This window comes from Vanessa cardui, chromosome 23, assembly GCF_905220365.1.
Source record: "Vanessa cardui chromosome 23, ilVanCard2.1, whole genome shotgun sequence".
NCBI lineage: Eukaryota > Metazoa > Arthropoda > Insecta > Lepidoptera > Nymphalidae > Vanessa > Vanessa cardui.
The window spans coordinates 7,743,110-7,757,102 of NC_061145.1; the positions used below are offsets into that span (position 1 = coordinate 7,743,110).

General features: G+C 34.3%; 2 protein-coding genes across 3 annotated transcripts in view; one reads left to right on the forward strand and one right to left on the reverse strand.

The window, feature by feature from the left end:
* The window catches only part of LOC124539791 (glycerol-3-phosphate acyltransferase 1, mitochondrial), a 65,147-nt gene extending 56,048 nt beyond the window's left edge, over nt 1-9,099 (forward strand). For both annotated transcript variants that reach the window (XM_047117146.1, XM_047117145.1), the window contains 7 exons: nt 354-552; nt 1,357-1,541; nt 3,449-3,596; nt 4,437-4,639; nt 5,351-5,487; nt 6,284-6,429; nt 7,284-9,099. In XM_047117146.1, the coding sequence (XP_046973102.1) occupies nt 354-552; nt 1,357-1,541; nt 3,449-3,596; nt 4,437-4,639; nt 5,351-5,487; nt 6,284-6,429; nt 7,284-7,489 (1,224 nt within the window). In that variant the 3' untranslated portion in view covers nt 7,490-9,099. The remainder of the gene's footprint in view (nt 1-353; nt 553-1,356; nt 1,542-3,448; nt 3,597-4,436; nt 4,640-5,350; nt 5,488-6,283; nt 6,430-7,283) is intronic.
* On the reverse strand, nt 9,091-12,805 carry LOC124539792. The gene is made up of 5 exons (XM_047117147.1): nt 12,649-12,805; nt 12,360-12,527; nt 11,668-11,982; nt 10,517-11,296; nt 9,091-10,103 (listed from the first exon to the last, which is right to left on the reverse strand). The coding sequence occupies exons 2-5, from the start codon at nt 12,522-12,524 to the stop codon at nt 9,900-9,902; spliced, it is 1,464 nt and encodes a 487-aa protein (XP_046973103.1). The 5' UTR covers nt 12,525-12,527; nt 12,649-12,805; the 3' UTR covers nt 9,091-9,899.
* Between the last annotated feature and the right edge of the window lie 1,188 nt (nt 12,806-13,993).

Genomic DNA, 13,993 nt, shown 5'->3' on the forward strand with positions numbered 1-13,993 from the left:
CATGTCGTGCTCAGCGGTGAAGGAAAACATCGTGAGGAAACCTGCATGTGTCTAATTTCATCGAAATCTGCCACATGTGTGTTTCGCCAACCTGCATTGGAACAGCGTGGTGGAATATGTTCTAAACCTTCTCCTTAAAGGGAGAGGAGGCCTTTAGCCCAGCAGTGGGAATTCACAGGCTGTTGTTGTTGTTTCAAAAATTCAAATCATTATTAAAAATACATTGGTAAAGAAGGCATGTTATTCAATACATGTATAATTACAGACGATATAGAAGCATGGAGCTAATGTTTACTGTTCCTGATGATCCTACGTAGTCGCAACGATCGAATCGTATGGTATTTAATTTACAGGAGTTGGTGACGTCATTCCAGAAGTACAACTATTTGAAAGCTCCAATCGAGATGCCTCTGACGCCTCTCAACAATAACCTAGCCGTGAACCTAGATAGGCAAATATTGTACAACCACAGTCATAGCAGCCTTTTCGGTGCGGACGTGAGCACGGAGCAGAAAATGATGGTCGAGGCTATTGGCAGACATCTTGTATACGGTGAGCCTTGTGTATATTTTTAGTGCTTAAATAAGACGTTTTCAATTATTGATATTCAAATAGGTTATTATCTCGTTACAAAAATATCAATATATAAATAACTAGTGACCCCGGTTTCGCACGGGTGCAATACTGATACTAAATATACTAAAACAATTGTTTATTGACGACATTACAATATTAAAAGTGTCTAATACACTTCTAAAATGATTGGTGTTTCTTAACTATAGTATATTATTCATGTATTATATACAAAATTCTTCCTGTTGAAACAAAGTCCGTTGTGTAATTTTAAAGATCGACGTATAAAGAGGGACAGACTATGCTAAGGTTATCTAACATCTAACCACTTTAAAGTAATAATATGAATTATTAAATTCCTGTAATTTTTTTATGGTATAGGCTGGCGGACGAGCATATGGGCCACCTGATGGTAAGTGGTCACCATTACCCATAGACAATGACGCTGTAAGAAATATTAACTATTCCTTACATCGTCAATGCGCCACCAACCTTGGGTACTAAGATGCTATGTCCCTCGTGCCTGTAGCTACACTGGCTCACTCACCCTTCAAACTGGAACACAACAATACTAAATACTGTTATTTGGCGGTAGAATAACTGATGAGTGGGTGGTACCTATCCAGACGAGTTAGCACAAAGTAATACCACCAAGTAATGTTATGTGATTAATTTAATTTTAATTGAAAAACAAAATTATTTTACTGATATATTATAGCCATCATTTATGCTCAGAACTAGTTAGATTTTAAATAGTAATAATGAGGATTGATGTAATTCCAGACGCGGCGCAGTCGACAGCCCTGATGTGCACGAACGTGGTCTCGTACGTGCTGCTGACGGAGCAGCGCCAGGGCTGCAGCCTGGCCGCGCTGCAGGCCTGCGTGCACGCGCGCGGGCGGGCGCTGCGCCGCGCCGGACGCGACCTCGGGTACTCGGGAGAGCCCCACCTCGTCGTGCGCAGAGCGGTAGGCCTCCACATTCATTAACAGCCCCGGCTATGCCCCCCCCCCTTTGATCAAAAATCAAAATATACTCCGCCACTCAGCGACGTGTCGCATTCATTAACAGCCTCCGGGCTAAGGGGGGGGGGAGGAGGGGGATCTTGATCAAAATCAAAATATACTTTACTCAAGTGGGCTCTTACGAACACTTTTCAATCGTCAATTAACAATTAAGTGAAGCTCCCACCGGTTCGGAAAGTAGATTCAAAATCAAAATCAAAGTATACTTTATTCAAGTGAGCTTTTACAAGCACTTTTGAATCGTCAATTAGCAATTAAGTGAAGCTCCCACCGGTTCGGTAAGTAGATTCTACCGAGAAGAACCGTCAAGAAACTCAGTAGTTACTCTTTTTTTCAATATTTAAAAAAAATAGAGTCATGTTAGTTAATACAATTATTTGAATTAATATTAATATAGAAGAAGGTGTGAAACGTATTCCACCAGGCTGTTCCAAGCGGGAATACACATGTGGCAGAATTTCTATGATTAATTAGACATATGCAGGTTTCCTCGCGATGTTTTACTTCACCGCCGCGTTCGAGGTGAATTTTCAGTGGTGCGTACACTACGACACAAATTAGATGTAGCATCGGAAAATGCAATGGAATGAAAATAAAACCGATTACTGCCGATTTACATAACCAATAGAAATAGATCTCTATCGCGCCATTCGTCGCTATTTGTCGCTATAGATTCTCGCGTCAGAGAAAGCAAGTGCATGAAAATCGACGTGTCAAATTTACGAATATATTAGGTCATATGACATTACAAGTTATTACTTTTGTGCAAAGATCATATTCGCATGAGAAATAAATTTTGATAATTTGGGATAGCGTACTCAATTCGGATTTGATCGGTTTTACGAATTTTGCCGATGCGACATCTAAGTTGTGTCGTACTTATACAAAAGTGCTAAACGTGACTGTGACTTTGACAAGAACTAGTATAAAACAGACAAATTAAATTGTCGTAGTTGTCTGTGTAGCCCACAATGGAGCTGTCTATACCGCATATTATTGTCTTTTCTGTTCGGTCGTATTATGTTCAAAAATGTCAACTGTCGTACTACGTCGAGTGCTGGACCAATAGGCTATTTGACTGGTTTTTAAAATCCATTTTATATTATTTAGTAGAGGTTAAGGAGCCCAGTAAAAGTTGTGTTTTTTTATTTGTAGTACATATTTATCGAAAAATATCTTATTAAAAATTCCATATTTAAATAACGCGCGAAAACGCTACTTGGACAATATGGCGCTGCAAAGGGGTTGGTGACGTCACTTTGCAGTGTTTTAATCTTTGGTACATATAGTAGAAAAGCAAGGTTTACAACAAAATGACTTTATCGTAGGCCCGGCCAATCAGGAGCGTTTAGTGTCACGTGACAAACGTTTGAAAAAAATGCATTTTTATTCATTGATTTTTGAATAACAACAACAGCCTCTAAATTGCCACTGCTGGGCTAAAGGCCTCCTCTCCCTTTGAAGAGAGGGTTTGGAACATATTCCACCACGCTGTTCCAATGCGGGTTGGTGGAATACACATGTGGCAGAATTTCTATGAAATTGTCACATGCAGGTTTCCTCACGATGTTTTCCTTCACCGCTGAGCACGAGATGAATTATAAAAACAAATTAAGCACATGAATCAGCGGTGCTTGCCTGGGTTTGAACCCGCAATCATCGATTAAGATGCACGCTTTCTAACCATTGGGCCATCTCGGCTCTCCGATTTTTTTTTTTTTTTGAATAAATTAAGTATTATTTTCAAGTTTCGTTTGTAAATAACCATTATTAAACTTATATTACAATAATTCACAATTTATTTTTCGCCTTGCCAAATAGCCTATTTGATCTCTACTTGCGTTCCGCAGCTGGACATGCTGGGCGCGGCGCTGGTGCGGGGCGCGGCGGGCGCGGGGGGCGGGGCGGTGCGAGCGGCGGGCGCGGTCCCGGCGGCGCTGGAGCTGGCCTACTACGCCAACGCGCTCGTAGCGCACTACGCAGCCTCCGCCGTGCTGGGTGAGACCCCACTGCTTATGTTCTAGTGTTCCAACGCTACTGATACCAGTCACCAGTCGACACTGGTGACTGGTCAAACAACACCAACAGCCTGTAAATTCCCACTGCTGGGCTAAAGGCCTCCTCTCCCTTTAAGGAGAAGGTTTGGAACATATTCCACCACGCTGTTCCAATGCGGGTTGGTAGAATACACATGTGGCAGAATTTCTATTAAATTTGTCACATGCAGGATTCCTCACGATGTTTTCCTTCACCGCTGAGCAAGAGATGAATTATGAAGACAAATTAAGCACATGAAACAGCGGTGCTTGCCTGGGTTTGAACCCGCAATCATCGGTTAAGATGCACGCGTTCTAACCACTTGGCCATCTCTGCTCGGTGACTGGTCACCGCTGCCAAATTTTAAAAATTCCTTACATCGATAATGTACCCCACCTGGCAAATTGAGAGTTAAGATGGAAAATTTCACGTAATACGATATTATTCTTAGATAACAATTTGATATGCATAGTTTTGCAATAGTGATATAATTGGTATCGATGCCATGCCATCGACATCTCGTCCTATATAGCGTCAATTTAATATAAAAGTTGTTTAGTGTTCTGTACTTTACTTCAACTGTGATCAATCAATCAATCAAAGTAATCTTTATTCGAGTAGGCTTTTACAAGCACTTATGAAACGTCATTTTGCAATTAAGTGAAGCTAGCACCGGTTCGGAAAGTAGATTCTCCCGAGAAGAACCGGCAAGAAACTCAGTAGTGTAGTACAGTTACTCTTTTTCTATAATACAATATAATATACATATTGTTATTGCAATAATTCTTATGTAAATTACAGTGACAGCATTAGAGAGCTTAGTACACAACAAGAGCACAGAGGAGGTGACCGTGAGACATTCGGAGCTGATGGAAGCAGCGCTCCAGCTCAGCGAGATACTGAGCCAAGAGTTCATACTCTGCGCGCCTTGCACCAGGATAGAGGAGAGGCTGTTGGAGGCTTTGAGGGAACTCGTATCCCAGGACATACTCGTTGAGACACAGGTCATTATTTTGAACAACAATTTATTCAAGTAGGCTTTTATAAGCACTTTTGAATCTTCATTTTACAATTAAGTGGAGCTACCACCGGTTCGGAAAGTAGATTATACCGAGAAGAACCGGCAAGAAACTCAGTAGTTACTCTTTTTTTAACATTTAAAAAATACAACGTCATGTTAATTAAATACAATTATTTAAATTAATGTATCCTGCTTGGAAGTCAACAGGTATTAACTCCACGCTTTTTTATCATCAATAATAAATACTAATTTTTTTATACTCTATTAAAGATATAAAACTGATAATGTTTGTCCCTTTCAGAAAAATCAGGTAATTAATATTTCGTTGAAATATCAATCAGTAAAATCAAACAAAAAGTTTGCATTCTAATCGATATATATATTATAAAACAAAGTCTCTTATCGCTGTATGCCCCTATGTATCTTTAGATCTTTAAAATTACGCAACAGATTTTGATGCGGTTTTTTTAAATAGATAAAGTGATTCGAGTGAAAGGTTTTGTATACAATATAGTAAAGAAAATGTTATGTAAATAAAAAAAAATGTGGTATATTATATGTTCCAAACCTTCTCCTTAAAGGGAGAGGAGGCCTTTAGCCCAGCAGTGGGAAGTTACTGTTGTTGTATATTTAGTATCAGTATTGCACCCGTGCGTGTCGCTAGTATGTTATAAATATTTAAAAATGTTTCCAGACACCGGATGTGTTACAAGAACAGCGCTGGTCACAGAAGTTCGCTCGTACGTTCGACGACGATGACGACGAACGACCGGACCCCACGCGACTCATCAAATACAAGCTGTCCAAGAGCCCGGAAGCGATAGCTGAGAGGTACGACACTGACCTAACCGTAAATAATAATAATAATCAATACACGAATTCAAAAAAAAATTATTTAAACGTCCCTCACATTAATTCCCGTATATTGAGCCATTTCTTTTATAACAGATTTTGTAAAACTAGGTAGAAATTCTGACCGATCAAATAATAATAATAATCAATACACGAATTCAAAAAAAAATATTCAAACGTCCCTCACATTAATTCCCGTATATTGAGCCATTTCTTTTATAACAGATTTTGTAAAACTAGGTAGAAATTCTGACCCATCAAATAATAATAATAATCAATACACGAATTCATAAAAAAATTTTAAACGTCCCTCACATTAATACCCGTAGATTGAGTCATTTCTTTTATACCAGATTTTGTAAAACGTAACTAGGCAGAAATTCCATTATATTGAGGATATCGTTATTATACATCACGATCAGTATAAAAGTAAACGATTTAGACATATGTCATGATAGCCTCATTTCAATCAAAAGATAAAGAATTTTATTTGTACTCAATTTTAATCGTATGTTTTTATTATATAATTTCAGTTTAAAAAATGTTCAAATTATATTTTTAATAATATTCTAATGCACGATCAGACTACCTGTAAATAGTAGAACTTGTACCTATAATTTTGTATGTGATATTGTATCTACTGTTGGTCCATAGTCTACCCGTGCAAAGCTGGATCAAATAACTGGTTAATCATCTTCTCAGATTTACTGTTTAAGAAACAAAAGGTCCAACTTAAACTGGTCAAGTAATGTATATTGTATCGAAATAATTCCAGGCGTCGTCTACTGCAAACGATCCGGCCCTTACTGGAGGCCTACTCCGCTACATGTCGCTGTCTGCGCGATGCACCTCAGAAGGAGCTTGTAAGCTCCACGTTGGACTCATTGTTGGAGAGCTTTGCGCAGAACAAGATGATCTACGGTTGGTACTTTTTACTAAAGACTTATTTTTAAAGGCTGAAATCAGAAACCTCCTTCTAGTGTTAAAATAGGATCCAAACTCTTATGTGGTTATGGTTATGGTGGTAGGGCTTTGTGCAAGCCCGTCTGGGTGGGTACCACCCACTCATCAGTTATTCTACCGCCAAATAACTCACTCAGTATTGTTGTGTTCCGGTTTGAAGGGTGAGTGAGCCAGTGTAACTACAGGCACAAGGGACGTAACAACTTAGTTCCCAAGGTTGATGGCACATTGACGATGTAAGGAACAGTTAATATTTCTTACAGCGTCATTGTCTATGGGTGATGGTGACCAGTTACCATCAGGTGGCCCATCTGCTCGTCCACCAACCTATACCATAAAAAAAAAAGATAGTAATAACAATAATAAATATTTAACTTGTAACAAGAAATCCATACAGTAACAGTCTGTAAACTTCCCACTGCTGTACTAAGGCCTCCTCTCCCACTAAGGAGAAGGTTTGGAACATATTCAACTACGCTGTTCCAATGCGGGTTGGTGGAATGCACGTGTGGCAGAATTTCGATGAAATTAAACACATGCAGGTTTCCTCACGAAGTTTTCCTTCACCGCCGAGCATGAGATGAATTATAAACACAATTAAGCACATATATATTGGTGCTTGCCTGGGCTTGAACCCACAATCGTCGGTTAAGATGCACGCGTTCTAACCACTGGGCCATCTCAAACAAATAAAAATCAGAACAAAATTTAAAGCTCATAATCCAAATAAAAAACAAAATAGGCAATTTAATTTAAAATTGTTTGTTAGTATTAATGAGAAAGTGCAAATTAATGATAAACTTCAATTTCAGGTGAAGCAGTTTCGACTGATGCTATAAAGAATTGCCTCCGTCTCTTACGTCAGTGGGGCGTCATAGAGATGTACACAGACAATCGGGAGAGAAAAGTACGGATATGTCCGCCATATAAGAACAAAAGCAATATTGACGATATTTGTGCTAATATACACAAGTTCAACATTGACACACCGTTGCTCAAGTGGCAGCAAGTGAAGTGAAGTGATGTAAAGTGAAATGACAAGTGTAGAGTGTTATTATAAACCAGTTTAGGCACATTGGAAATAAGCTACATACAAACGTTTGGGTGAAGTTATTTTTAATATATTTTTTATTTGGCATATTGAAATACATATAGAGAGTTCTTTTGTAAATGTAGTACTTAAGTACTAAGCTAACGAGTGATATAATAAAATGATTGCAATGTTGTATGTTAAAATAATCGAGGAATCTCACAAATGCTGCATTTATATCGTAAAAAATAGATTTCAATTAATTTCACTTGAAGCAATATTTCATTATGTTTACTTCTATCACACAAAATTCAATTAAACTGTAAATCTGCTGTTTAAGTCAATTTTAAGAGTAAAAAAAATATTAGATTAACTTTTGGAATATATACTCTATGCTATATATATATATATTCAAATTAGGATGTCAATTTGAAGTAAATACAAACCTTGTTTATTATATGTGATGTTTGTTTTTCAATGTGCCGTGTGAAAATGATTAACTGGCTGTGTAACAATACTTTCCAGTGATTCTGACGTGGTTACGGCGGTTTTTGTGATCTAGTATAAGATAACTATATATAAAGCTTGTCGCAGTTGTCTGTCATATATCATTTCATAGGGATACTTAGAATTATTTTGAACGAAAATAAATTACAAAAAACTTAATTTTATCTATTTATATAAAATATATATATACTACTACTAGGTACTAACTATTTTATCATGAAAGGTAGTATAATTTTTTGATGATGATGGAAAAATGTCAGCTAATTAGCATTATAATAATCATTATTACATCTAAACCTTGTAATTGAAATTTCCTTTGCAAAAATTGTAAAGATCTAATCGGAATAATTTATGTAAAAACAAAATTATAAAAAAAAAAACTGTCATAATTGTTTTACTGCAAACATGGGTTACTGCCACACTTACTTGGCACTGTTACTGAGGCGATCTGTAATTGTTATTATAATTATACACATGAAGCTTAATGGTTCTAAGTGTGGCAGCTAGCGTTGATTTGCTGCATAGCATGCATAGCTAGAAAACAACGGAAATGCATTTTATTTATTTCGTAAATCAGCTATTGTTACTTTTATACTTAATCGTAGTTGTAACAGGATTCATAAAGTGATTGAGTATAATTATTAAATGATACGCGATAGACTTAAATATAACAGTTAGCTGATCACATCTTGTATATAGATTGGAGATTTTGTTCTCGAGTTTCAACTAAAAATAATATGAATGTTTTGTGAATACTTTTCTATGAACCAAAAGTAGGAAGTAAGCAAAAGTATACTATATAAATTTAGTAAGTAAGTAGTGAATAGTCATGTTACTATATTTAGCATTTGCTTTACAGATTTGTTGGTAAAGATTCTAAAGTGATTGGAATATTCTATTAAAGACAAACAATTTCACAGTTTTTAGTCTTGGATGAAACATTATGTAGTTTGTTTAAAGTGTATGGCGACATGTGTTCATTTTTTTTTTATTTATTTATTCTTATGTAACATTCATATGTACATGCTACAAAAAATGTAAAATATATCTTAAAACTAGTGGAATAAATGAATTCCTCTATGTAAATATGATTACTTTATTTTTTCTGTTGAGGCATTATTTACTCGCCTTTTGACTGGTCGATTAACCTCGCAACAGTCTCGCCAATTGTAGACATTTATTAAGTACATAACTTGACTCGGGCAAGGCACATCTCGACCGATCGATGAAATGATCTCTTCAACCTATTTGAAATAAAAATGCACATCGGTAATAATATAACATAGAAGGGTATGCATTCATATTGTCTAAACATGTAAAGCTTTTTAAAAGGTATATATAAAACTTTAAATTCAAATCACTGAATATAATAAAAAATAACTATATATTAAAAACAAACAGAAATTATAAATTAAATTATTATAAAATTAAAATAAGCAAAAGTTAAAGTAACATTTTCTTTCTTTAAATATTTATGTCTAACGGACAAAGTAAAGAAATTTTGCATATCGATTTATTAAATGTTTAACAAAAACATAAATCAAACGTAAGAAACGAAACAAAATATAAAAATTAAAAATAAAATTATACATTACAAACAATTTTATAAGAAGTATAATGAAAGATTAAAAAAATTAGAGATTATAGTCATGTCAAAAATGTATAGTGTCATGAGGTTAGGACAATACAAGAAATGTAAGATATTATAGTAATGAAAAAAAACAATTTTGTGACATCAGAATCAAATAACAAACATTAACTTTATCAACCTAATATAAGATTAATAAATTTAAATTATTAAAATTTTTATATAAAAGTAAAAACTCAATGATTATTGATTCATTTTTCATTTGTGCCTTGTCTCAAATGTCTTGGATTCCAGATTTATAATTTAATTTTGGAATCTAGAAGCTAGTAGTTCAAAAAGAAATTGTTTTTCCGTATCGGCCCTTATTTTGGGCAAATAATTTTGTAAACGTATTTGCGCTTCTGCTTTGTTTTCTCGGTGATTAATTGATTTCAAATGATTTTTTAATCCTTCCAAAGTATCTTCAAAGAAATTGCAGTATCCACAATGATAAGCTGTTGGTGTTACCTGTAATATTAATGTTAAGAAAAATTCTAAACCATTTATTTCAAAAGTACAATAAATTGTTAAATATATTGTGCATCACTTGTGTTCTTTCACTTCACTTATTATTATTTTTTGGTAGAAGACCCAGGTAAGAAAATCAGCAATTTAACTGATGGCTATAGGTTCTCCCCTATATACACCACTGAATTTTTATTAGTATTCATAATTATTTTTCTTACTTAATAGTGAAGGAGAAATATTATTAGTAAATTCCTTAGATGTGTCTAATGCATTTTACCTACTAAGTTATATTAAGCAGCTTGGTGAAATATGCACTCTTCTCGAAAAGGGAGTGGGACTATGCCCAGCAGAGAAATGTGTTTAAACTGCTACATCATATAATTAGTATTAACAAAGTCTAAAATATATCTTACCTCTCGCACAAATTCCGTTTTGAAATCTATAATAACAGGTATTTGTTTAATTTTTTTTAAATGTATAAAATTGAACCTGTGTTTGTCAAATGTGTTAGAACCAACTGTAGTTTTACATGCCTGACATTTAATTTGGCCTAAATTTGTAGTTATCAAATGAAAACTGAAAAGGCTTATACAAATTTGATCATTAATTATAAAATCCTTGTGAAAAATCCCACTCACTGTACATGAATCACGTATGAAGATATCTGTTAGTACTTTATTCATTGTAAATTTATTTGTATTTGTTTTAATTGCAGACTTTTCTTTATGAGTTGATTCTGCCACATGTTCTTTCATCATTTTCAATGTTGAAGTAATTTTGATATCACACAATTTGCAGTATGTGCCATTACGTTTATATTTCAATTTGTTTTGTTTAGCAAATTCTATTGCTCTACTTAATGCTTCAGATGGTGTTAATAATTCATCTTCTGTATCAGCTATTTGAGAGTTTTCTGAATCATTAACATATGCAACAATTTTATTCTGTGAATTGGAGTTGTCCATGGGGCCTTCAGTACCAATTGCATTTTCCAAATTAGTATTACTGGTAGATTTCTCTGTTTCATAATTATTTTTATCATGACTAGGGCAATCAGATCCAGTGACATGCTTTTTAACATTTTGACATTTCAAGTAATTATTTTTGTGTTCAGATTCATTAAAATGTTCTTCTTTAGATTCTGCTGTTATTAATGAGTTGCAAATCAAGCAGTTTAATGTGTTCTCGTCAACCTAAAACAAAGTTGTGTACTTTACTACTGATAATTGTGGGTTCAAGCCCAGGCAGAGGCACTTTATTTTCATGTGTACAATTCAAATCATACTTGGCAGTGAAGAAAACATTATGGGAAAACCTGCCTGTGTCATAAGTTCCATGAAACATATGTATAATAACAATAATAAGAAACAGCACAATTTACTGACAGCATATAACACTATTATATTAGTGTTGAACATTTTATGCCATTTTTTCCTAAATAATACTAACTTTCATAGTTACAAATATATTATTTTATTATATAGCAGTAAATAACTTTTAAAGTTGATATCAACAATTATTTGCTTTTATTAAATACTACTAAAATTAAAAAAATAAAACCTACCTTGCGATAAACAAATTTGTTTTTACTCAATTCAAATTTACTTTGAATAAGATTTATTATGTGAGAAGGCTCATTCCTGTGGTCTTCTTCATTTGAATAATCTTCATTACATATTAAACAGGATCCATCAGCTAAGCCCTGCCAGGCACTCTGCTCGATTAATAAATCATCAAATGCTACAACTCCTTGCTCAGTGTCTTTTAATTGTTGGATATTTTTATTGTTAACATGAGCAACTTCATTGATATGGATAGTAGTTTTTGATTGAGTTTTTAATATCAGGTTGCAAATTTCACAAAAATATCCCATTTTTACCTACAATAATAATAATATTTATTACTGGTAAATCAAATTGGCTCATGCTCAATTGAAGAATGTAGGCTGTAAATTTAGAGTCAAGTTGGGTTCAAGTTTTATTTCTAGTAATTTTTTAGTTAATAGTCGCTGAAAAACGTTAAGATAAATGCCGTTTGTTCAGTCTTCGCCCGAACTCTGTGCGGTCGTGTTGACTATGCCATCCCACACGATTAAGTGAGGACAGAGGAAATATAGGGTGTACTGGTCAGTTAGTCACCATTTACTATACCCCCATGGGCAAGGAAGTTCAAGATCAGTAATAACATAAAACCACAAATTCACAATACCCAAGTAAGGTAGGTATATACGAAAATAAAAAACTTGTAAACACCTACCTTTCTGATGCGGTCTTCTTGATATTTTTCCACATAGCTGGTAGATGCAAAAGTCTTTTGATGAGCTGAGTCAGTGATATGCTTCTGAACATCCTTTAATTTGAGGTATGTGTGACAAGTTAGACAAAATGAATCGGCAATCCCCGTTATGACTCCAGACTCCATGGCCTAAATTGTAATCAAATGCGTCATTAACTTACATTTAATAAATAAAATATTTATTATACAGTGCAAAGCAACAAATAAAAATAAATATAATTAAAAAAAATTAACAAGCAATCTCACGTACTGTTAACTGGAACTTCGAAACTGAACTGTATAAAGAATTTGTAAATAACAAGTATCAAGCAAGTATCTAGTAGATCTATTTGTTGCCGATTTGCAAAACACCTTTAAAATTATTTATTTTTGGGTAAGTCCCGGCAACTTTAATCAGTATTGCTAGAAATATGTAGTGAACATTCGTTCAGTGTTGCCACCTAAGCCACTTTATAGCAAGATCTAACTATATCTGTGATCGTGTTTGTTACGACAAGTAAAATTTGTGGCTAAATATTTTATCTACTTTTTACTTGCTTAGATCTTGCCTAATAAATCATAAAAATAGAGTAATCGAAATTCAGTTTATAAAATACAATATTAAGCTTCTGATCGCATATCTGAGTATACATATAATAAAATTGGAGTGTGTGTTTGTAATAGTAAAATAACCCGTTTTTTACTCAACGCATATGTATACACGATACACATTATACCAAAATAACATATTTACTATTTTTGTCTGTCTGTCAGTCTGTTCTTTTTTTGGGTTTATCTCTGGAACAGCTGGACCGATTTTGACGGGACTCACTGAAAAATAACTGATATAAAAAGGAGTAACTTAGCTTAAGTTACACAATAATATTTTTTTTGTTAAATTCAAACTTTTACAAGGTCGTGGGCACAGCTAGTACATATATATACGAGCTTTATCGTCTTTATTAATTTTAGCTCAACATAAAATATAATTTTAATATTTTACATGATAATAAATGTATTAGGATTAGCCACTTTTGCGGGAAACATATTTCACAATCCTGTGCAAATCATTCAAAGGCTATCGATAGTTCAAAACAATCGGCACAATCGATAGTATTGCTGTTAATAATAGTGTTGTATTTATCAAAAACAATACTATCGTTAGTACCGTCGATATCATGAATTTTTCGCTGTCCACTATCGATAGTTCTTTTACAAAGTTCTATTCCAACAATAATAGAAAAAAAAGCCAAATAACTTCGACAGCTAACAAATGCGATATCATTGGTCGATGAAATGGCATTTTGAACATTGGCAAAACTCTTATCATTTAGGAAGATAAAAGGTGAAATATATAGTTAAATGGAACAGTTTTGTATTTAAATAAAGATATATTCATTATAAAAGATATGAATATGTTCCAAAACCTTCTCCTCAAAAGGGAGAGGAGGCCTTAGCCAAGCAGTGGGAAATTTACAGGCTGTTGTTGTTTGAAATATGTAAAATTAACGTTTGTTTATCTTTATTCCTACTTTTATCGGAATAGGCTATACGTGTGAAAAAACAAACTGCACAGACAAATCGCTACCTTATATCGATGCCGTGTGTCGCCGTCA

Excerpts from the sequence above, each read along its gene's own strand:
- LOC124539792 (XM_047117147.1), bottom strand. The coding sequence starts at position 12,524 with ATGGAGTCTGGAGTCATAACGGGGATTGCCGATTCATTTTGTCTAACT. Across the intron at positions 11,983-12,359 it reads AAGAAGACCGCATCAGAAAG|GTAAAAATGGGATATTTTTG; the intron begins GTAGGTGTTTAC and ends TTATTATTGTAG. Across the intron at positions 10,104-10,516 it reads AAACGGAATTTGTGCGAGAG|GTAACACCAACAGCTTATCA; the intron begins GTAAGATATATT and ends TTAATATTACAG.